We start from the raw sequence: 20,612 nt of genomic DNA, 5'->3' as shown, positions 1-20,612 counted from the left end.
TCGATGTGCCGCAGTGTCCAGTCTGTGGGGGTCGATGTGTCGCAGTGTCCAGTCTGTGGGGTCAATGTGCCGCAGTGTCCACTCTGTGGGGGTCGATGTGTCGCAGTGTCCAGTCTGTGGGGGTCGATGTGTCGCAGTGTCCAGTCTGTGGGGGTCGATGTGTCGCAGTGTCCAGTCTGTGGGGGTCGATGTGCCGCAGTGTCCAGTCTGTGGGGGTCGATGTGCCGCAGTGTCCGGCCGGCACTGATGTAGGGTCCTGTCCTCTGTACTGTCTTGAGTCACACGCTCTCCACCAGGTTTGTCAGGAGAGGCTGCAGTTCACCCTGAGCGAGAACGTCAGCAGAAACGTCCTGTGGGGGGCGCCGGTGAGCGAGGCAGTACAGCTCCGGCCCTGGGGGCAGCCCGACGACAGAGAGAGGGACACGAAGGAACGGTGAGGACCACAGGGCTCCGGGAGTCCAGCGACACACAGTGCATAGCTACACACAGCCGGTCAAAGTCCTGGTTCTCACGGATGGCTAGTGTCCGATTGTGAGATCCCGATGCTGGTGCTGATGCTCTAGAACCGAACCACCTCTGTCAGGGAGAGCTGCGGCTGTCCTCCCTCTGATGCCTGCTCTCAGATGTAGATGCGAAACTAGTATCTCCAAATTTGGGAGGAGTGAAAGGAGAAGTTAAATTATTTGATTTACTTAGATTTAAATAACCCAGCAGGAGATAATCGCTGATCACTCAGGTTTCTGTCCTACATTGGTCTTAATTTTTGGATCCTGTCGCTTATCAAGCTGAGTGGTTAAATTGTCTAATCATTCTTCTTAGAGCTGTTTTTACACCCTGGTGAGAGACGTTTCACCTGGGCAGTCATCCTCTGCCATGTGAGGAGGAATAGCCTTCTGAGAAGTGATAGAATTGTATTATAAATTCTCTATTTTCATGTTGTGTTAAAGTTTAGTTACTTATTGATCACCCATGAGTGTGACCATTTTCGTTCTTTTTGCTCATCTCATCTTCCTTTGTCTGCAGCAGATGTGATGTTACGTTTGAAAGTCCCAAGGACAGCAACTTTGAGTCTCACCCAGCACAGCTTCCTGGGAAGGTGGAGAATATCGACGCTGCTGTCAGTGATCCAGCTGTCATGATTGGACGAGACGCAGGGGTTACACCTCCTCTACCTGTTACCAACCAATCAATGAAAGGTAAGACTCCCAGTGCAGGACAAAATACAATTTCTTAGCTCACATTCTGTGTATATATAAATGGTATCTGTTTTAAACTTTCTCCATGCTAAATGTGTCTATAGGGTCTGTATTGATCCCTCTGTGTGTGAGGAGTGTATCTGGGGTTTGTATTAGGGTCTGTATTAATCTCTGTGTGTGAGAAGTGTCTCTGGGGTCTGTATGAGGGTCTGTATTAATCTCTCTGTGTGAGGAGTGTCTCTAGAGTTTGTATTAGGGTCTGTATTAATCTGTGTGTGAGGAGTGTCTCTGGGGTCTGTATTAATCTCTCTGTGTGAGGAGTGTTTCTGGGGTCTGTATTAATCTCTTATCTAGGTGTGACTCTCATTGTTTCTCTTCTTCCAGCGAAGCTCGCCCGTCTCTCCCTCTCCCTGCCCCCTCTTGCTCTCTCTCTCCCTGTCTCACCCAACCCCTGCAGAGGATTCTGGGAAGGGGCTGAAGAAGGGGTCAGGGTAGGTCGCCGAGGGAGAGGAAGTGACCCAGATGAGGAGGAGGAGGAGGAAGAGGACGAGGAGGGGGCGGGGCGGGTGATCGTTGTCACGGAGACAGATGTGGAGAGGCGGCTGGGCCTGCGCAGTCTGCTGAAGTCTCCTCGTGAGCCGATGGAGAGAGAGAGGGAGGGCGAGAGAGACAGATCACGCAATGTGTCCTTCTTTGATGATGTCACCATTTATCTCTTTGATCAGGTCCGTTTGTCTGTGTGTCCATCAGTACTGTCAGTCTGTGTCCATCAGTACTGTCACTGTGTGACTGTCAGTCTGTGTCCGTCAGTACTGTCAGTCTGTCCATCAGTACTGTCAGTGTGTGACTGTCTGTGTGTGTCCATCAGTACTGTCAGTGTGTGTGCCACTGTATGTTTTCTCTGCTTGTGTATCCCATTGTGTGTGGAAACACTGGGCGAGTCTGATGGAGTCTCACACTCTGTTCTCCTCCCTCCCTGCAGGAAACGCCTACAAATGAGCTCAGCTCTGGCTCTGCCCCCACCAGCCCCACCCCTTCCTGTGATGTCACAGGAGACCCCGCCTCCAGGACACAGGAACTGGGTTGGTCCTGTTACGTTAGTAACCTGCCCTGAACACCTTGTGTCTCATTAATAACTAGATGAGTATATGATCCTGGCCTGGACTATAGATACTGTACTCTCTACGTGTGGTAATTTATTGTATATCAGTGAACTGGTTATTATATGGTATCCGTGTGTCAATTAAGGACTACAGTTTCAATGTAGATGAATAGTCCTATTACAGCAGGAGCTGCAGTAATTGTGTATTGCAACAGCAGGGAAACAGGTAGATTATTTTGCTCCATGCTGAGAGGAAAGGGGGACTCTTCAGGCACAGGATTCCTCAGGGAGGAGAAGTTGTTTGCTTTGCAGAATCCACTGCTGTTATTCCCCTCCTGTCCACTAGGTGTCGGAGGCGCCAGAGAGGACCCTGTGATCGGCGTCGGGGGGGCGGAGTCCAGGCTGCCGGCGCTGCCGTCCCGGTTCACTGTTAGCCCCGCCCATGACCCCCATTTAGTCTGAGCGTCCGAGTGCCCGCCCCCCCCCCCACCCCCCCCGCCGGCCACGCCCGCTCGTGCCCCGGTCCCTCTCCTCCCGACCTCTGACCTCTGACCTCCGGGAGGGCGGTGTTACCTCTGAGGCCCCGGGTTCGAGCCCCTGGGGCAGGAGCTGTGGAGGAGCGTGGGGGTCGGTGTCGGAAGAGGTCGATGATCAAAAGCAGTTTTATTTATTTGTCGGAGGGTCACGTCTGTCGGCACCGGACCGCTTTAGTGCTGCAGGCCGAAGAGTTAGGGTTCTGTCGGGCCCATGTCTGTGCCTGTACTGGTACTAGAACTGGGTTCTACTGGACCTGCACAGCTGGACTAATAACTCAATATGAAGAACAGGTCTGGGAGAGGAGATCACGGCATATTTCTAATATTTACTTTCTTGGTCTTAATAAACCATTTTTTACAATCGTTGTTGCTGAGATGTCTACTGACGCTGTCTGTGTTTGTGTCTTGTTTCTCCTCTGTTTGTTGATTAATGTCAATTAACTTGCGTTGTTTAACGAGCTGGTTTCAAAATATATTGTACAAATTAAAAGATCGGAACTGTGACACATTTAATGAAGTTTGATTAAAATAAATTGTACTGTCTTCTATTAAAACATCTCTAGACTCTCATTTATGTTCTTAGACTCAGTGTCCTGTACAATAGGAGCTACAGTCCCAGTGCAGTAGAACAGTCTGTTACAATAAGAGCTTCAGTCCCAGTACAGTAGAACAGTCCTGTTACAATAGGAGCTACAGTCCCAGTACAGTAGAGCAGTCCTGTTACAGTAGGAGCTACAGTCCCAGTGCAGTAGAACAGTCCTGTTACAATAGGAGCTACAGTCCCAGTGCAGTAGAACAGTCTGTTACAATAAGAGCTTCAGTCCCAGTGCAATAGAACAGTCTTGTTACAACAGGAGCTACAGTCCCAGTGCAGAAGAACAATCTTGTTACAATAGGAGCTACAGTCCCAGTGAAGTAGAACAGTCTTGTTACAACAGGAGCTACAGTCCCAGTGCAGTACAACAGTCCTGTTACAATAGGAGCTACAGTCCCAGTACAGTAGAGCAGTCCTGTTACAGTAGGAGCTACAGTCCCAGTGCAGTAGAACAGTCCTGTTACAATAGGAGCTACAGTCCCAGTACAGTAGAACAGTCTGTTACAATAGGAGCTACAGTCCCAGTGCAGTAGAACAGTCCTGTTACAATAGGAGCTACAGTCCCAGTGCAGTAGAACAGTCTTGTTCCAACAGGAGCTACAGTCCCAGTGCAGTACAACAGTCCTGTTACAATAGGAGCTACAGTCCCAGTACAGTAGAACAGTCTGTTACAATAGGAGCTACAGTCCCAGTGCAGTAGAACAGTCCTGTTACAATAGGAGCTACAGTCCCAGTGCAGTAGAACAGTCCTGTTACAATAGGAGCTATAGTCCCAGTACAGTAGAACAGTCTGTTACAATAGGAGCTACAGTCCCAGTGCAGTAGAACAGTCCTGTTACAATAGGAGCTGCAGTCCCAGTGCAGTAGACGTCACTAATCTCACGCTGCGTAACCTGGAGAAATCACATGGGCACAACGCGTTCTTTTAGGCCTCCACGCGAGAGCGACTGTGACGTCATCAACCGGCGACGGGAGGTGACGCAGTTTGTGCGGTCGGTGTGCTGGAAGCTGTGAAGCTCGAACTGTTTTCGCTTAGATCTCCGGACCTGGTTTGTTTATCTGACCACCCGAGAAGCAGAAAGAAGGGGAAGAGGTAAGAGATCGCTTCCTTTCGCTGGGGCGGAGAGTGTTTCAGTCCCCGGAGCGCTGCTGTAGAGGACTCTGCGGTTTCAGCCGAGTCTCTTAAGATTGATGAGATGAGGGGTTTGTTGGGGCTCTGCTCTCTCTCAGATGTCTTTGGCGGACGAGCTGCTGGCGGACCTGGAGGAGGCTGGAGACGAGGGCGACGAGCCGGGTCTGTACCCGGGGGCAGAGGGGGCCGACGGAGCGGACAGCGATGGGGAGGGTGGGGCGGAAGGCCCGGGGGGGCTGGCTGACATCCCGGAGGAGATGGAGGTGGATTACAGCGGCACAGAGAGCGTCACCTCCATCGCCAAGCTGAGACACAGCAAGTCGGTGAGTCCCGCCTGTATCCGCCTGACTGCAGACTGCTCGGTGTGAGAGACAGTTAGTTCAGGGCTCGGTTTGTGTGTGAGAGAAAGACAGTTCAGGGCTCAGTGTCTCTCAGGCTGTGATTGACGAGGTGTGACTTGTGCTGTGAAATACCTCTGTTCTTTGTCTTTCTAGTTTGCAGAGATAATGGAGAAGATCAGTCAGTACATTGGTAACCAGCGCAAGACCTCAGAAGGTAAGAGCGAGTGGGTGGCGCCGGCGTGATGCTGTGCTGGCAAGTCTGTTCTGACCCGACTCTCCCTCCCTCTCTCACACAGTCTCTGGGCCGGTGGAGGCCGACCCGGAATACAGGCTGATCGTGGACGCCAACAACCTGACCGTGGAGATCGACAACGAGCTCAGTGAGTGTCCGGCCTGCAGCCTTCCTCCCACGACTCTCAGCACAAAGGGGTGCCCACTGTTCGCAGTCCTGTGCGCTCTGTGGGTCCTTTCTTCCACACTGACCATCTCCCCCTCTGTCCTGCTGTTCCTCTTTCTCCCAGATATCATCCACAAGTTCGTGCGAGACAAGTACTCCAAGAGGTTTCCAGAACTGGAGTCTCTTGTGCCAAACTCTCTGGACTACATCCGCACTGTCAGGGTAGGAACCTCAGTCCTGACTGACTGTGACTGGAGTCCCTGGTGCTGTTGATCTGGGCCTGGCTAACGTCTCAGATTCCTGAGCTTAAACTGCGTGACCAGCTCACTATCTGTTCCTCAGGCTGGGACAGGAGTTCACACGCTGTATTATTATTATTATTATTATTATTATTATTATTATTATTATTATTATTGAGAGACAGGCTCACTGTCTGTTCCTCAGGCTGGGACAGGAGGTCACACACTGTATTATTATTATTGAGAGACAGGCTCACTGTCTGTTCCTCAGGCTGGGACAGGAGGTCACACACTGTATTATTATTATTGAGAGACAGGCTCACTGTCTGTTCCTCAGGCTGGGACAGGAGGTCACACACTGTATTATTATTGAGAGACAGGCTCACTGTCTTTTCCTCAGCAAGGGACAGGAGGTCACACACTGTATTATTATTGAGAGACAGGCTCACTGTCTATTCCTCGGGCTGGGACAAGAGGTCACACACTGTATTATTATTATTGAGAGACAGGCTTACTGTCTGTTCCTTGGGCTGGGACAGGAGGTCACACACTGTATTATTATTATTATTATTATTATTATTGAGAGACAGGCTCACTGTCTGTTCCTCAGGCTGGGACAGGAGGTCACACACTGTATTATTATTATTGAGAGACAGGCTCACTGTCTGTTCCTCAGGCTGGGACAGGAGGTCACACACTGTATTATTATTATTGAGAGACAGGCTCACTGTCTTTTCCTCAGCAAGGGACAGGAGGTCACACACTGTATTATTATTGAGAGACAGGCTCACTGTCTATTCCTCGGGCTGGGACAAGAGGTCACACACTGTATTATTATTATTGAGAGACAGGCTTACTGTCTGTTCCTTGGGCTGGGACAGGAGGTCACACACTGTATTATTATTGAGAGACAGGCTCACTGTCTGTTCCTCGGGCTTAGAAAAGGAGGTCACACACTGTATTATTATTATTGAGGGACAGGCTCACTGTCTGTTCCTCGGGCTGGGACAGGAGGTCACACACTGTATTATTATTGAGAGACAGGCTCACTGTCTGTTCCTCGGGCTGAGACAGGAGGTCACACACTGTATTATTATTATTGAGAGACAGGCTCACTGTCTGTTCCTCGGGCTGGGACAGGAGGTCACACACTGTATTATTATTATTGAGAGACAGGCTCACTGTCTGTTCCTCGGGCTTGGAAAGAAGGTCACACACTGTATTATTATTATTGAGAGACAGGCTCATTGTCTGTTCCTCAGGCTGGGACAGGAGCTCACACACTGTATTATTATTGAGACAGGCTCATTGTCTGTTCCTCAGGCTGGGACAGGAGCTCACACACTGTATTATTATTGAGACAGGCTCACTGTCTGTTCCTCAGGCTGGGACAGGAGCTCACACACTGGGCTGCCAGTTCAACTGAGTTCTCTCCTGCCCCTCCCAGTAGGATTGGGAGTTTTTGTGTTTCTGGCAGGTGTGGGAATTCTGGGATTAGATTTGTAAAGTTGGGAAAGAATTTCTGTTCATGGAGGTTGTTTTTACAGACCTATGTGTGTAGGGCTTTTATGAGTGTAATCACCGAGTGTGATCCTGGTCTGTGCGTGTACCTGTCTTGGTCTCAGGAGCTGGGGAACAATCTGGACAAGTGTAAAAACAACGAGACGCTGCAGCAGATCCTGACCAACGCAACTATCATGGTGGTCAGTGTGACGGCCTCCACAACGCAGGGGTGAGACTGAGCAGCATGGTTGCACGCTGACCGCTGGCTGAGTGACTGACTGACTCACAGATGATCCTGTTGAAGTGCTGTATCCCCGTGTGGAGTCATACGGACTCCTGTGCGTCTTGGTTTTGCGCAGGGTGTTGCTAGGCGACGAGGAGCTGCTGCGATTGGAGGAGGCATGCGACATGGCCCTGGAGCTCAACCAATCGAAACACAGCATCTACGAGTACGTGGAGTCCAGGATGTCCTTCATCGCCCCCAACCTGTCCATCATCGTGGGGGCGTCGACGGCCGCTAAGATCATGGGTGAGACCGCGTGGCTCCCCCGTCCTTCTCGGTGCTGTGGGCTCATGGGGACAGCAGGGCTGTGACGGAGCCGTCTCTGTCCCTCTGTCTCAGGCATAGCCGGGGGCCTGACGAACCTGTCCAAGATGCCGGCCTGTAACCTGATGCTGCTGGGAGCTCAGCGCCGCTCCCTGTCGGGCTTCAGCAGCACCTCCCTGCTGCCCCACACCGGCTACATCTACCACAGCGACATCGTGCAGTCGCTGCCCCCGGTGTGTCCGCCAGCGTTTGTCTCTCTGTCCCTCATCTCTGTCCTGCGTCTCCCTGTCTGTCCCTTGTCTCTGTCCCCCGTCTCCCTCTCTGGCTCTCGATCAGTCTGTCTGTCCCGTGCCTCTCCGACTCTCGATCAGTCTGTCTGTCCCTGAGGTAGTGTGAGGAAGCTGTAGATCATGTGCGCCTGCTGACGGGGTATGTTTGTCCAGGACCTGCGCCGGAAGGCAGCCCGGCTGGTGTCGGCCAAGTGCACCCTGGCGTCCCGAGTGGACAGCTTTCACGAGAGCTCCGACGGCAAGGTCAGCCCCTCTGCCCCAGCCGCCTCCCCCGACCCCTGACCCCCTGATCCCTGACCCCTCTACCTCGGCTCTGACAGGTGGGGTACGACCTGAAAGAGGAGATCGAGAGGAAATTCGACAAGTGGCAGGAGCCACCGCCCGTGAAGCAGGTGAAGCCGCTGCCGGCTCCCCTGGACGGCCAGAGGAAGAAGAGAGGAGGGCGGAGGTGCGTCTCGCCAGCTCCCCCTGTCTCCCAGCAGCATCGCGTCTGCTTCAACCTCTCGCTCCCTCTCTCACAGGTACCGCAAGATGAAGGAGCGGCTGGGGCTGACGGAGATCAGGAAACACGCCAATCGCATGACTTTTGCCGAGGTCTGTATTAATCTCTGTGTGTGAGGAGTGTCTCTGGGGTCTGTACGAGGGTCTATATTAATCTCTGTGTGTGAGGAGTGTCTCTGGGGTCTGTACGAGGGTCTGTATTAATCTCTGTGTGTGAGGAGTGTCTCTGGGGTCTGTACGAGGGTCTGTATTAATCTCTGTGTGTGAGGAGTGTCTCTGGGGTCTGTATTAGGGTCTGTATTGATCTCTGCGTGTGAGGAGTGTCTCTGGGGTCTGTGTAGCTCTCGGGTGGGGGTGTTGGTGTCTCTGTGTGAGCCCTTGTCTCTTCCTCCTCTAGATCGAGGACGATGCCTACCAGGAGGACCTGGGCTTCAGCCTGGGACAGCTGGGAAAATCTGGCAGCGGCCGAGTGCGACAAGCACAGGTCAACGAGGCCACCAAGGCCCGAATCTCCAAGTCCCTGCAGGTAACCTGGTCACTGTGCTGTCAGTGTCCAGCCAGTCAGTCGGTGTCTCTGTGCTGTCAGTGTCCAGCCAGTCAGTCGGTGTCACTGTGCTGTCAGTGTCCAGTTGGCCGCTCATTGACCAGTGTTGACCCTGTCCTCTCTGTCCCCAGCGGACCCTGCAGAAGCAGAGCATGGTGTACGGGGGCCGCTCGACAGTCCGGGATCGCTCGTCGGGGACCAGCTCGAGCGTGGCCTTCACCCCACTGCAGGGGCTGGAGATCGTGAACCCGCAGGCCGCCGAGAAGAAGGTGGCTGAGGCCAATCAGAAGTACTTCTCCAACATGGCCGAGTTCCTGAAAGTCAAGAGAGAGGGCGAGGGCAAGCCCTGATGGACTACAGCCCCCACACTGCACTGAGGGGGCATGTGACCAAAACTCCCATAGTCCACTGCGGCAGTGTGGGACTACAATTCCCACAATGCATTGCAGCAAAAGAAACCTATACAGAGCAGAGTAAGGACACATGACTTCAGAGTTCATGGGGCTGTGTAACAACACAGCCCCCCCATAGGCCGATGGACAACAATCCTCCAGGGTTTAATATTGTGTAGCTGGACTGCTGACCCCTAGGTGTTATAGAGAGAGCTCTTCACTGAGCTCGCCGAGAAGAAATAGATTTGCAGGCAGGACCTTTTTGACTGCCATTTTTTTGTGCTTGTGAGTGTCTGCCCCTTGGCTGGGGCTCATTTTTATTCTGTTCCTGCAGTGAAGCAGGTGACGCATTTGGACTGGTGCAGCTCGTCAGCGTGTGTCCTGTAATTCACACCTGTAATTAACTGATGTGTGTCCCACAGGGTTTGTCACTGCAGTTTTTTTTTAATAAAATGATTTATAGAAACCAGAGTCCTCGTCTTGCGTGGTCGTGTCGAGATCTCCCGGGCCCTGCTGGGACTGTGTGGATAAACTCTGGGAATCGGGAAGAGTCCCTCTCAGTCCTGAAGGAGCCCTGCGGGTCTCGTGTCGGAGTGCGAGTCAGTGTGACACTTCACATCCTGAAGGACAGTCCCACAGGGACAGCAGGGTCAGTGACCAGCGATCAGGACAGTGGGGTCACGGACAGTCCTGCGTCGTCAGTGACCAGCGATCAGGACAGGGGGGTCGCGGACAGTCCTGCGTCGTCAGTGACCAGTGATCAGGACAGCAGGGTCACGGACAGTCCTGCGTCGTCAGTGACCAGTGATCAGGACAGCAGGGTCACGGACAGTCCTGCGTCGTCAGTGACCAGTGATCAGGACGGGGGTCACGGACAGTCCTGCGTCGTCAGTGACCAGTGATCAGGACAGCGGGGTGGCAGACAGTCCTGTGTCGTCAAGTGACCACCGATCGGGACAGGGGTCGCGGACAGTCCTGTGTCGTCAGTGACCAGCGATCAGGACAGGGGTCGCGGACAGTCCTGTGTCGTCAGTGACCAGCGATCAGGACAGCGGGGTCGCGGACAGTCCGGCGTCGTCAGTGACCAGTGATCTTTCTCTCCTGCAAGGAGTTTTATAATTTTTTTTATTTTAGAAAAAAACATTTTACATATAAACCACCATTATTCATCCTTACTTTTACAATGCACTTTCGACTATACATCACAAGCAGAAATTGTCTATTCCTGTTTGTTCCCCTAGTATTTTACAATTCTATAACGTTTAAACAAAACCCTATACATTCAAAATGAGGAAGATGTATTTAATTGTTTTTTAAAATTATCCCGAGCATCCGCTTAGGAGACAGAGGAAGTGAGCTTTTCATGGGGAGTTTTCAGTTTTGCACAGGTTATCGATAGAGATTCAGATGCATTTTGCGAGAAAAGTCGATTTGAAATGTTAACTGAACACATACATTTGCAAACTAAACCCAGTTTACTTTCTAGATGGTTACAGGCTCTATTACAGTCCTCTCACTGTCCCCTGGTACACAGCCACTGCGTCTTGTCAATTTAAAGATTGATTCTCGTTGCAGAGATCAGCTTCTCATAGATTAAAGGAAAATTACTGCTTGTGTTTTGTTCGGCGTGCCGTAACAACTCTTTCCATAAGGAACCCCACACAGCGCGGCAATATTCAGAACGAAGCGTAGGGACGCGTTTCCGGTGTTTTCGCCATACTTCCGTATACGTCATCAAAAATCGCTCCTCGCGTCTCCAGTCTCCCTCCTCCAATCAGCGAGCAGTATTTATACCTTTGACCTTCCCGTTTCACCAATCACAGCAGAGCAACCGTAGCTATGATTGACAGCGCTGCGGTCTAATGGAGACGTGACTTCAGCTTTTAGTAGCCAATAGGAAGTGGGCTAGGGCGGGTCGCCAGGCCAACCGGAGTATCGGGGGGTTTCTGGCGGCCATCTTGGATCTGTGGGTGATTGTCTCAGCCAGAGTAAAAAAAAAACAATAAGAAAATTTACCCAATAATTCGGGTGAAAAAGGCTTGTGGAAAGGCAAGGCAAGAAGAAGACGGTGGCCGAGGACGTTAAGGTAGAGAGGGCGGAAAAAACCCGGGAAGGAGGGATGGGATGCTCTAGAAAACGGGTAAAACAATGAAGCGTCAAAAGCGGTATTTCTCTTTTCCCCAAACGAGATGAATTCCGCGCCGCTGGCGGCAGAGGGCCGTGTCGGCTCCGGGGGCAGGGGGTGGGCTCTGCTCTGCGGCTGCGGGACGTTGGCGGCTTCGAACTGCAGTTTCGCTCTGTTTTGAGCTCAGCGGGTTTTCATAGTCGCAGGCGAATTGCGCAGCAGCCGGATCGGTCTGGAGGCTGTGATAGCTTTCAGACGGATATTCGTGCTTCATAGTGTTCTCTGTAAAAGCAAGAGAAGTATTGCCTCAAGCCTAAGCCCATCTCCTGGTGTGTCTCTGGAAGACTGGTGCTGTTCTGTAGGGCGACTCGGTGTGGAAAACTGACCTGCAGAAACAGGTGGCTCAGCTAAGTTTTGGATTTTATTTTCAGGTTTGTCATTGTACAAGAAATGGGGAAAGTTATCATTATTTCTAGACCATTGAATACTAATAACATTACAGTAGAACAGTCCTGTTACAGTAGGAGCTACAGTCCCAGTGCAGTAGGACAGTCTGTTACAATAGGAGCTACAGTCCCAGTACAGTAGACCAGTCTGTTACTGTAGGAGCTACAGTCCCAGTACAGTAGAACAGTCCTGTTACAGTAGGAGCTAGTCCCAGTACAGTAGAACAGTCCTGTTACAGTAGGAGCTAGTCCCAGTACAGTAGAACAGTCCTGTTACAGTAGGAGCTACAGTTCCAGTACAGTAGAACAGTCATTTTACAATAGGAGCTACAGTCCCAGTGCAGTAGACCAGTCTGTTACAGTAAGAGCTACAGTCCCAGTACAGTAGTCTGTTACAATAGGAACTACAGTTCCAGTGCAGTAGACTAGTCTGTTACAGCCCTTTAAAAGAAAGCTGTAGTGAAAGTCTAGAGAAGTGGTTGCTTCCTGTCCTGTAGCTGTGGCCTGTGTGTCTGCTCTGACCCCTGTGTCTCTCAGTGACAGACGGAATGAAGACAGCGCCCTAGTCCCAGAGCCATGGCTGACAAGAGAAAACTACAAGGTCAGCAGACCGGTGTTCGCTGTTCCCTGTCCTCGTGAGGCAGCGCTGTCGCCGGCTGTGTTAACGCTGTCTCTCGCGCAGGTGAAATAGATCGATGTCTGAAGAAAGTCGCGGAAGGCGTGGAACAATTCGAGGACATTTGGCAGAAGGTGAGCGAACGGCGCCGCCTCTTCAGTGCTCGGGTCCCCGTCATGACCTCGCCCGGACTAACCTCTCGGCTCCTCTCCCAGCTTCACAACGCAGCCAATGCTAACCAGAAGGAGAAGTATGAGGCTGACCTCAAGAAGGAGATTAAGAAGTTACAGGTGAGACACTCTCTGTGGACTCTGCTGGTACCCGGGACAGTGGAGACGGCTCTCTTACACCCCTCTCTCTCCCTGCAGCGGCTGCGAGACCAGATTAAGACGTGGGTGGCATCAAACGAAATCAAGGACAAACGGCAGCTGGTGGAGAATCGCAAACTAATTGAGACGGTGAGGGAATGAGGTTGGACTCTAGACTCTTCTAGTCCCTGTGGACACACTGACACAGCCCAGTCACAGGGATCTAGACTCTTCTAGTCCCTGTGGACACACTGACACGGCCCAGTCACAAGGATCTAGACTCTTCTAGTCCCTGTGGACACACTGACACAGCCCAGTCACAGGGCTCTTGACTCTTCTAGTCCCTGTGGACACACTGACACAGCCCAGTCACAGGGCTCTAGACTCTTCTAGTCCCTGTGGACACACTGACACAGCCCAGTCACAGGGCTCTAGACTCTTCTAGTCCCTGTGGACACACTGACACAGCCCAGTCACAGGGATCTAGACTCTTCTAGTCCCTGTGGACACACTGACACAGCCCAGTCACAGGGCTCTAGACTCTTCTAGTCCCTGTGGACACACTCACACGGCCCAGTCACAGGGCTCTAGACTCTTCTAGTCCCTGTGGACACACTGACTCAGCCCAGTCACCGGCTCTAGAGCAGGAGGCTGTGCCGTGAGTCTGAGCCCCAGCTCCTGTCTCTACCCACAGCAAATGGAGCGCTTCAAGATCGTGGAGCGCGAGACCAAGACCAAGGCCTATTCTAAGGAGGGCCTGGGACTCGCACAGAAGGTGGACCCGGCGCAGAAGGAGAAGGAGGAAGTCGGGCAGTGGCTGACGGTGCGTGTTTCCTCCACCAGGTGGCGTTGCTTTGCTGACGTGTTGGGTGTTCGCGTGCTAACGGTTCTCTCTTCCTCAGAACACGATCGACACTCTCAACATGCAGGTGGACCAGTTTGAGAGTGAGGTGGAGTCTCTTTCTGTCCAGACCAGGAAGAAGAAGGGAGACAAAGAGGTTAGTCTGTCCCTTGCTGTGTCTCTGTCGATGTGCATCCAGGCCTGCTGTGAACAGTGAGCTCAATTGGTATTAATCCTCTGTATCTGTACAGCCCTGACCTCTGTCTGCAGCATCACCACTACTGTATGAACCCCCTGCCTGTACAGCCCTGACATCTGTCTGCAGCATCACCACTGTATTGACCCCCTGTGTCTGTACAGCCCTGACCACTGCCTGCAGCATCACCAGTGTATGAACCCACTGTGTCTGTACAGCCCTGACCTCTGTCTGCAGCATCGTCACTGTATTGACCCCTGTGTCTGTGCAGCCCTGACCTCTGTTGGCAGCATCACCACTGTATGAACCCACTGTGTCTGTACAGCCCTGACCTCTGTCTGCAGCATCGCCACTGTATTGACCCCCCTGTGTCTGTACAGCCCTGACGTCTCTGTCTGCAGCATCACCACTGTATTGACCTCCTGTGTCTGTACAGCCCTGACCTCTGTCTGCAGCATCACCACTGTATTGACCCATGTGTCTGTGCAGCCCTGACCTCTGTCTGCAGCATCACCACTGTATTGACCCCCTGTGTCTGTGCAGAAGCAGGACCGTATTGAGGAGCTTAAGCGCTTCATAGAGAAGCACCGCTACCACATCCGGATGCTGGAGACCATCCTGCGGATGCTGGACAATGACTCTGTGCAGGTGGAGTCGATCCGCAAGATCAAGGACGATGTGGAATACTACCTGGACTCCTCGCAGGACCCCGATTTTGAGGAGAACGAGTTCCTGTACGACGACCTTGACCTGGAAGACATCCGTACGTGAAGACCGTAGTAACGTGTCTGTCAGTCTGGGTGTCTGAGAGTCTCTCTGTCCGGGGGAGGTTGTGGGGGTCGGTATAAGAGGTTGTGTGTGTGTGTGTGTGTGAGGGTGGGTGACAGGGTGTGAAGGTGGGTCCAGGTGTGTGTGTGTGTGAGAGGATGGGTCAGGTGTGATGGCGAACTCTGTCTCTCCCTCTGCAGCCCAGTCTTTGGTGGCGACGTCTCCTCCGGGACACTCTCACATGGAGGACGAGATCTTCAACCAGTCCAGCAGCACCCCGACCTCCACCACCTCGTCCTCGCCCATCCCACCATCGCCAGCCAACTGCACCACGGTGAGCCCCCGGTCAGCACCAGCTCCTCCTGAGAGGAGGTCCCGGCCTGTCCCGAGTGCACTGACTCCTCTCTCTCTTCCAGGAGAACTCGGAGGATGACAAGAAGCGTGGCCGCTCCACGGACAGCGAGGTCAGCCAGGTGAGGCTGTTCACTCCTCCCGCCTCTCTCGGCGCAGTGTGGGGCCAGCGCGCCGTAGTAACGCTCTCTCTCCCCCTGCCACTTCTCCTCTCAGTCTCCAGTGAAGAACGGCAACCCGTCCTCCTGCTCCTCCTCCTGCTCCTCCTCCTCTTCCAGCACCTCTTCCTCTTCGCTGCTCTCCATGGCAACCGTCGCCGGGAGCGCCGGGGCGGGAGGGAACAGCGCCGGGGGCAACAGTCTCCTCGGCAACATGGGCGGTCTCCTGCCCGGCCCGGGGGGCTTCCCCTCAGGGGCGCAGCAGCAGAGCCAGCAGCAGCAGCAGGTGCCGCCCTCCAAGACCACGGGGGCCACCCCGGGGGGCAACAGCACCCCCAGCCCTTCCAGCCTGCTGCTCCTGCCCTCCTCCTCCTCCTCCTCCCCCGCCGGCGCCCCCAGCTCCGGCCCGGCAGCGGCCGGCTCTCCTGCCCCGGCTCCGGCGGGCGTGCCCCCCGCGGCCCCTGGCCTGGGGCTGGGCCTGGGCCTGGGGAAAGTGGTGGGCTCGGGGGCGGGGGGCAGCGGCGCCGGACCGGTGGGGCCGATCGCAGGGCTGGGGCTGTCTGGAATGCCCCCCAGCCCTCTGGGCTCCATGGCCGGGCTGCTGTCCGGCTCCACCCCGACTCCCTACGCCCAGGCGGCGGCCGGGGGGGGCAGCGGCGGCACGGGCGCCGGGGGCAGCAGCAACGGGGCAGGTGCCGGCGCCGGGGGGGCTGTGGGGCTCCTGGGCTCCAGCCCCGGAGGGGTCAGTGGTGTCAGCAGTGGGATCCTGGGGCTGGGATCTGCGCCGGCGGGCACAGGAAACGCAGCTCAGGGCCTGAGCGGCGGCGCCGGAGGGGCAGGCGGCGGGGGGACCGCGGTGGGGACCCCGAGCTCTGCCCCCGCCGCGGGGAACGGCGGCAGCACCGGAGGAGTGTCTGGCAGCGGCGGGCCGGCCAGACCCCCCAGCGGACAGAAGCAGAACGGGAGCACCAGTGAGTGGCGTCGTGCGTGTGCGTGTGCGTGTGCGTGTGCGTGTGCGTGTGCGTGTGCGTGTGCGTGGCTTCGCGCTCGTGCTCAGTCGCTCCCTCCCTCTCCCTCTCAGGTTACAGCGCCGTGGTGGCAGACAGCACGCAGGAGTCGAGCCTCAGCAGCAGCCAGCCCCCAAACAGCCAGCCCCCCTCTCTGGGCACAGTGTCCAACCCAGCGTGAGCACCTCCCCTCAACCCTTCTGTCTGTTTCTCGGGGGGCAGTGTGTAACCACTCCTCTGTCTGTCTCTCTGTCTCTCGGGGGGCAGTATGTAACTACTCCTCTGTCTGTCTCTCTGTCCGTCGGGGGGCAGTGTGTAACTGTCTGTCTGTCTGTCTGTCTGTCTGTCTGTCTGTCTGTCTGTCTGTCTGTCTGTCTGTCTGTCTGTCTGTCTGTCTGTCTGTCTGTTTCTCGGAGGGCAGTGTGTAACTACTCCTCTGTCTGTCTCTCTGTCTCTCGGAGGGCAGTGTGTAACTACCCATCTGTCTGTCTCTCGGGGGGGAGTGTGTAACTACCCCTCTGTCTGTCTCTCGGGGGGGAGTGTGTAACTACCCCTCTGTCTGTCTCTCGGGGGGGAGTGTGTAACTACCCCTCTGTCTGTCTCTCAGGAAGGAGGCTGTGGTCAGCAGTGGTTCCAGCCTGCTGGGCTCTATGACTTTGCCCCCTGGCTCCCCCTCCCCGTCCTACAGTGAGGGCAAACCGGGCCAGAGCCTCCTGAACGGACCCCACAGCTACTCGCAGGGCGAGGGCATCAAGGTAGGGGTGTGGTACCGGCCCAGGGCGGCCCGGTGCGGCACGCGGCCAGAGCTGACCCTCTCTGTCTGGTTGCAGGCCCCGGAGCTCAGCTCACTGAAGTCCATGGCGGAGAGGGCGGCCCTGGGCTCGGGCCTGGACGGAGACATCCCCTCCCTGCATCTCACAGACAGAGGTGAGGCCCTGAGGAGCAGACCGTCTTGGGACGGCTGTAATAGTTGCTTACGTTTTTCTGGACACTCCACTCAAAGCGCTTTACAGGTAATGGGGAGCCCCTCCACCACCACCAGTGTGCAGCCCCACCTGGATGATGCGACGGCAGCCATAGTGCGCCAGAACGCTCACCACACACCAGCTCTCAGTGGTGAGGAGAGCCTGGTGGGGATTATTAGGAGGCCATGATTGGTAATGGCCAATGGAAAATTTTACACCCCTACTCTTTTAGACAAACGCCCTGGGATTTTTAATGACCACAGAGAGTCAGGACCTCGGTGTTACGTCTCATCCGAAGGAAGGCGCCTGTTTATAGTATAGTGTCCCCGTCACCATACTGGGGCATTAGGACCCACATGGACCACAGGCTGAGCGCCCCCTGCTGGCCCCACTAACACCTCTTCCAGCAGCAACCTTAGTTTTTCCCAGGAGGTCTCCTATCCAGGTACTGACCAGGCTCACGCCTGCTGAGCTTGAGTGGGCTGCCAGTTGTGAGTTGCAGAGTGATATGGCCACTGCTGGCTGCTATACAAGACACAGGGAGAGACGGCAGGACTGTGTTAGACAGACACCTGTTCCTGCTGCGTCTCTGCATCTCTCCTCTCACTGGGCCTGTTCCCTCTGTGTCTCTCTGTGTCTCTCTGTGTCTCTCTGTGTCTCTCTGTGTCTCTCTGTGTCTCTCTGTGTCTCTTCTCTCGCTGGTCCTGTTCCCTCTCTGTCTCTCTGTCTCTCTGTCCAGAGAGAGACGCCCCTACCTTGATGCCCTCACCCTGCGAGTAGCTGTGGGGTCCGTTTAGGAGGCTCTGGCCCGGTTTGCCCTCACTGTAGGACGGGGAGGGGGAGCCAGGGGGCAAAGTCATAGAGCCCAGCAGGCTGGAACCACTGCTGACCACAGCCTCCTTCCTCTGTCTCTCTCTGTGTCTCTTCTCTCGCTGGCCTGTTCTGTCTCTGTGTCTCTGTGTCTCTGTGTCTCTGTGTCTCTGTGTCTCTGTGTCTCTGCTCTCGCCGGACCTCTCTCTGTGCTGTTAATCCGTCTCACTCTGTGTCACAGACCTGTTCTCCAGCTCCACTGCTCCCCCGGGTCCCCCGGCGGCCCCCCAGGCCACGCTCTCCGAGGTCAGTATCCCACCCTCTCTGGGGGTGTGTCCCCTGGGGCCAGTGCCCCTGTCCAAGGACCAGCTGTACCAGCAGGCCATGCAGGAGTCCGCCTGGACGCACATGCCTCACCCCTCTGACTCTGAGAGGATCAGGTACTGGTCTGTGCCGACCCCTGACCCCTGTCTGTCTGTCTGTCTCTGTGCTGACCCCTGTCTGTCTGTGCTGTTCCCCTCTCCTGCGCCGACCCCTGACCCCTGACTGCGTCTGCGCCGACCCCTGACCCCTGGCTGCGTCTGCGCCGACCCCTGACCCCTGTCTCTGTGTCTGTGCTGACCCCTGTCTGTCTGCGCTGTTCCCCTCTCCTGCGCCGACCCCTGACTGCGTCTGCGCCGACCCCTGACCCCTGTCTCTTCTGCTCCCTCTCCCAGGCAGTACCTGATGAGGAACCCGTGCCCCACTCTGCCCTTCCACCACCAGGTGCCCCCGCCCCACTCGGACTCGGTGGAGTTCTACCAGCGCCTGTCCACCGAGACGCTCTTCTTCATCTTCTACTACCTGGAGGTGAGGCGGCCGCGCGGCGTGGCGCTGCGTGACGTGGTGCTCTCTGCCCTGGGCAGGCTGGGCACTGACTGCGGTTCTCTGCAGGGCACCAAGGCGCAGTATCTGGCAGCAAAGGCTCTGAAGAAGCAGTCCTGGCGGTTTCACACCAAGTACATGATGTGGTTCCAGAGGCACGAGGAGCCCAAGACCATCACAGACGAGTTTGAGCAGGTGAGACCCCACCCCCCCTGATGCCAGAGCAGTGAGAGGGCCGAGAGAGCCGGTGGCGAGCTGACAGATCCTGCTGTGCCTGTCTTGCCCAGGGCACGTACATCTACTTCGACTACGAGAAGTGGGGCCAGAGGAAGAAGGAGGGGTTCACCTTCGAATATCGCTACCTGGAGGACCGCGACCTGCAGTGATGGGCAGGAGAGGAGGCGAGGGCATTCCCGGCTGACCACCCACTTGGACTGGATTACTCCTGAACCGGCCTGCCTGGCTCCTCTCGGGTCACCGGTGCCCAGAGGCCTGCCGGACTCGGGCAGCATGCCGTGAGAGACTCCCTGGTTTGGGTTTTGTCTTGTTTCGAGAGATCAGAGAGACTGACGGATTTTTCTTTCCGAGATGTGAATTTCTCCCCTTCCCCGTCCCCGGTCCTTCACAAGCAGAAACTGAAGCGTTTCGTTTTCTTTCGTCTTTCGTCTCCTGTTCTGCTCCGCCGGCGTCACTGAGCGATGTGGCTCAAGAGGGGAGAAAAACCTACAGTAAATACAGGATTGTAAAATATTAATAAAGATTCCTTTTCAGAAAGTCGAGGCGTCAACTGTGTGTCTGTCTCTTCTGTTTCTATGTCAGTACTGTCCCCTGAGCGGGACTGGACTGGACCGGGCCCTGTCCCCTGAGCGGGACTGGACTGGACCGGGCCCTGTCCCCTGAGCGGGACTGGACTGGACTGAGCCCAGTCCCCTGAGCGGGACGGGACGGGACTGGACTGTGCCCAGTCCCCTGAGCGGGACGGGACGGGACTGGACTGAGCCCTGTCCCCTGAGCGGGACGGGACGGGACGGGACTGGACCGGGCCCTGTCCCCTGAGCGGGACGGGACTGGACCGGGCCCAGTCCCCTGAGCGGGACGGGACTGGACCGGGCCCAGTCCCCTGAGCGGGACGGGACGGGACTGGACTGAGCCCTGTCCCCTGAGCGGGACGGGACTGGACTGAGCCCTGTCCCCTGAGCGGGACGGGACTGGACTGAGCCCTGTCCCCTGAGCGGGACGGGACTGGACTGGGCCCTGTCCCCTGGGCGGGACTGGACTGGACTGGGCCCTGTCCCCTGAGCGGGACGGGACTGGACTGAGCCCTGTCCTCTGAGCGGGACTGGACTGGACCCTGGTTCCTCTTTCCTCTGAGCAGGACTGGAATGTACTAGATTCAAGGAAAAACAGGTGAGATCTGTCTCCTGTCTGCTGATGTGACTTGACTTCTGCTCATTTACAGCGGTGGAGTTGTGCTGTTTATTGTGTGAGATTGATTCAGTGCGAGTCCAGTGTACTTTGTCTCGGACGTGTTTGGGGAGGGTGAGAGGAGTGAGAGTCCAGCTGTGATTTCTGGGCTGCAGACTTGGGATAAGGGGGTGAGGAGGGTGTCTGTGTTTTTCAGGACTGCTGGTGCTGACTGCGTTTATTACCGGGAAGCTGTGTGCTCTTCTGCTGTGTGAGATCACCGCGTCTCGTCTCTGTGGGCTGATGGGTGTTGAAATGTGAACTGGGAGCCGAACAATCCTGTGTGTTAATTGAAAATCGGGAAATGTTCTTTTTCACAGCTTCTGTCTGTGGTCTGTTGTCTTACAGTCTCTGCTTGAGGACAGTAACCAAAGCCAC

At 55.2% G+C, this 20,612-nt stretch overlaps 3 protein-coding genes across 6 annotated transcripts in view; all 3 read left to right on the top strand.

The window, feature by feature from the left end:
- lmtk3 (lemur tyrosine kinase 3) overlaps positions 1-3,388 on the top strand; it is a 28,064-nt gene extending 24,676 nt beyond the window's left edge. Inside the window, exons 12-16 of one of the 2 annotated variants that reach the window (XM_069182892.1) lie at positions 297-433; positions 1,027-1,196; positions 1,581-1,921; positions 2,179-2,278; positions 2,645-3,388. In XM_069182892.1, the coding sequence (XP_069038993.1) occupies positions 297-433; positions 1,027-1,196; positions 1,581-1,921; positions 2,179-2,278; positions 2,645-2,760 (864 nt within the window). In that variant the 3' untranslated portion in view covers positions 2,761-3,388. Of the gene's footprint in view, positions 1-296; positions 434-1,023; positions 1,197-1,580; positions 1,922-2,178; positions 2,279-2,644 lie in introns of both variants that reach the window. The other variant, XM_069182891.1, reaches the window with a different exon arrangement.
- Positions 3,389-4,380: 992 nt separating this feature from the next.
- On the top strand, positions 4,381-9,786 carry prpf31 (PRP31 pre-mRNA processing factor 31 homolog (yeast)). Its single transcript, XM_069182842.1, has 13 exons — positions 4,381-4,522; positions 4,660-4,884; positions 5,056-5,116; positions 5,199-5,282; positions 5,424-5,521; positions 7,164-7,270; positions 7,401-7,570; positions 7,664-7,821; positions 8,032-8,121; positions 8,199-8,326; positions 8,400-8,472; positions 8,777-8,905; positions 9,055-9,786. Exons 2-13 carry the CDS (start codon positions 4,660-4,662, stop codon positions 9,271-9,273), a joined length of 1,542 nt encoding a protein of 513 aa, XP_069038943.1. The 5' UTR covers positions 4,381-4,522; the 3' UTR covers positions 9,274-9,786.
- Positions 9,787-11,233: 1,447 nt separating this feature from the next.
- LOC102685094 (CCR4-NOT transcription complex subunit 3) lies at positions 11,234-19,544 on the top strand. 3 transcript variants are annotated; one of them, XM_069182676.1, is made up of 18 exons: positions 11,234-11,401; positions 12,424-12,487; positions 12,569-12,636; positions 12,718-12,792; positions 12,871-12,960; positions 13,505-13,633; positions 13,713-13,808; positions 14,391-14,610; positions 14,816-14,949; positions 15,032-15,088; positions 15,183-16,095; positions 16,206-16,308; positions 16,739-16,886; positions 16,962-17,058; positions 18,148-18,346; positions 18,623-18,755; positions 18,840-18,965; positions 19,058-19,544. In XM_069182676.1, exons 2-18 carry the CDS (start codon positions 12,463-12,465, stop codon positions 19,154-19,156), a joined length of 2,712 nt encoding a protein of 903 aa, XP_069038777.1. In that variant the 5' UTR covers positions 11,234-11,401; positions 12,424-12,462; the 3' UTR covers positions 19,157-19,544. The 3 variants fall into 3 exon arrangements, with proteins under 3 accessions (XP_069038777.1, XP_069038778.1, XP_069038779.1); XM_069182677.1 differs by having other exon boundaries at positions 11,234-11,455; XM_069182678.1 differs by lacking the exon at positions 11,234-11,401 and adding an exon at positions 11,467-11,838.
- The last annotated feature ends 1,068 nt before the right edge of the window (positions 19,545-20,612 follow it).

Source organism: Lepisosteus oculatus, chromosome 23, assembly GCF_040954835.1.
Source record: "Lepisosteus oculatus isolate fLepOcu1 chromosome 23, fLepOcu1.hap2, whole genome shotgun sequence".
Taxonomy (NCBI): Eukaryota; Metazoa; Chordata; class Actinopteri; order Semionotiformes; family Lepisosteidae; genus Lepisosteus; species Lepisosteus oculatus.
The sequence above is the reverse complement of the archived record's forward strand: the minus strand, read 5'-3'. Positions and strand labels throughout refer to the sequence as shown.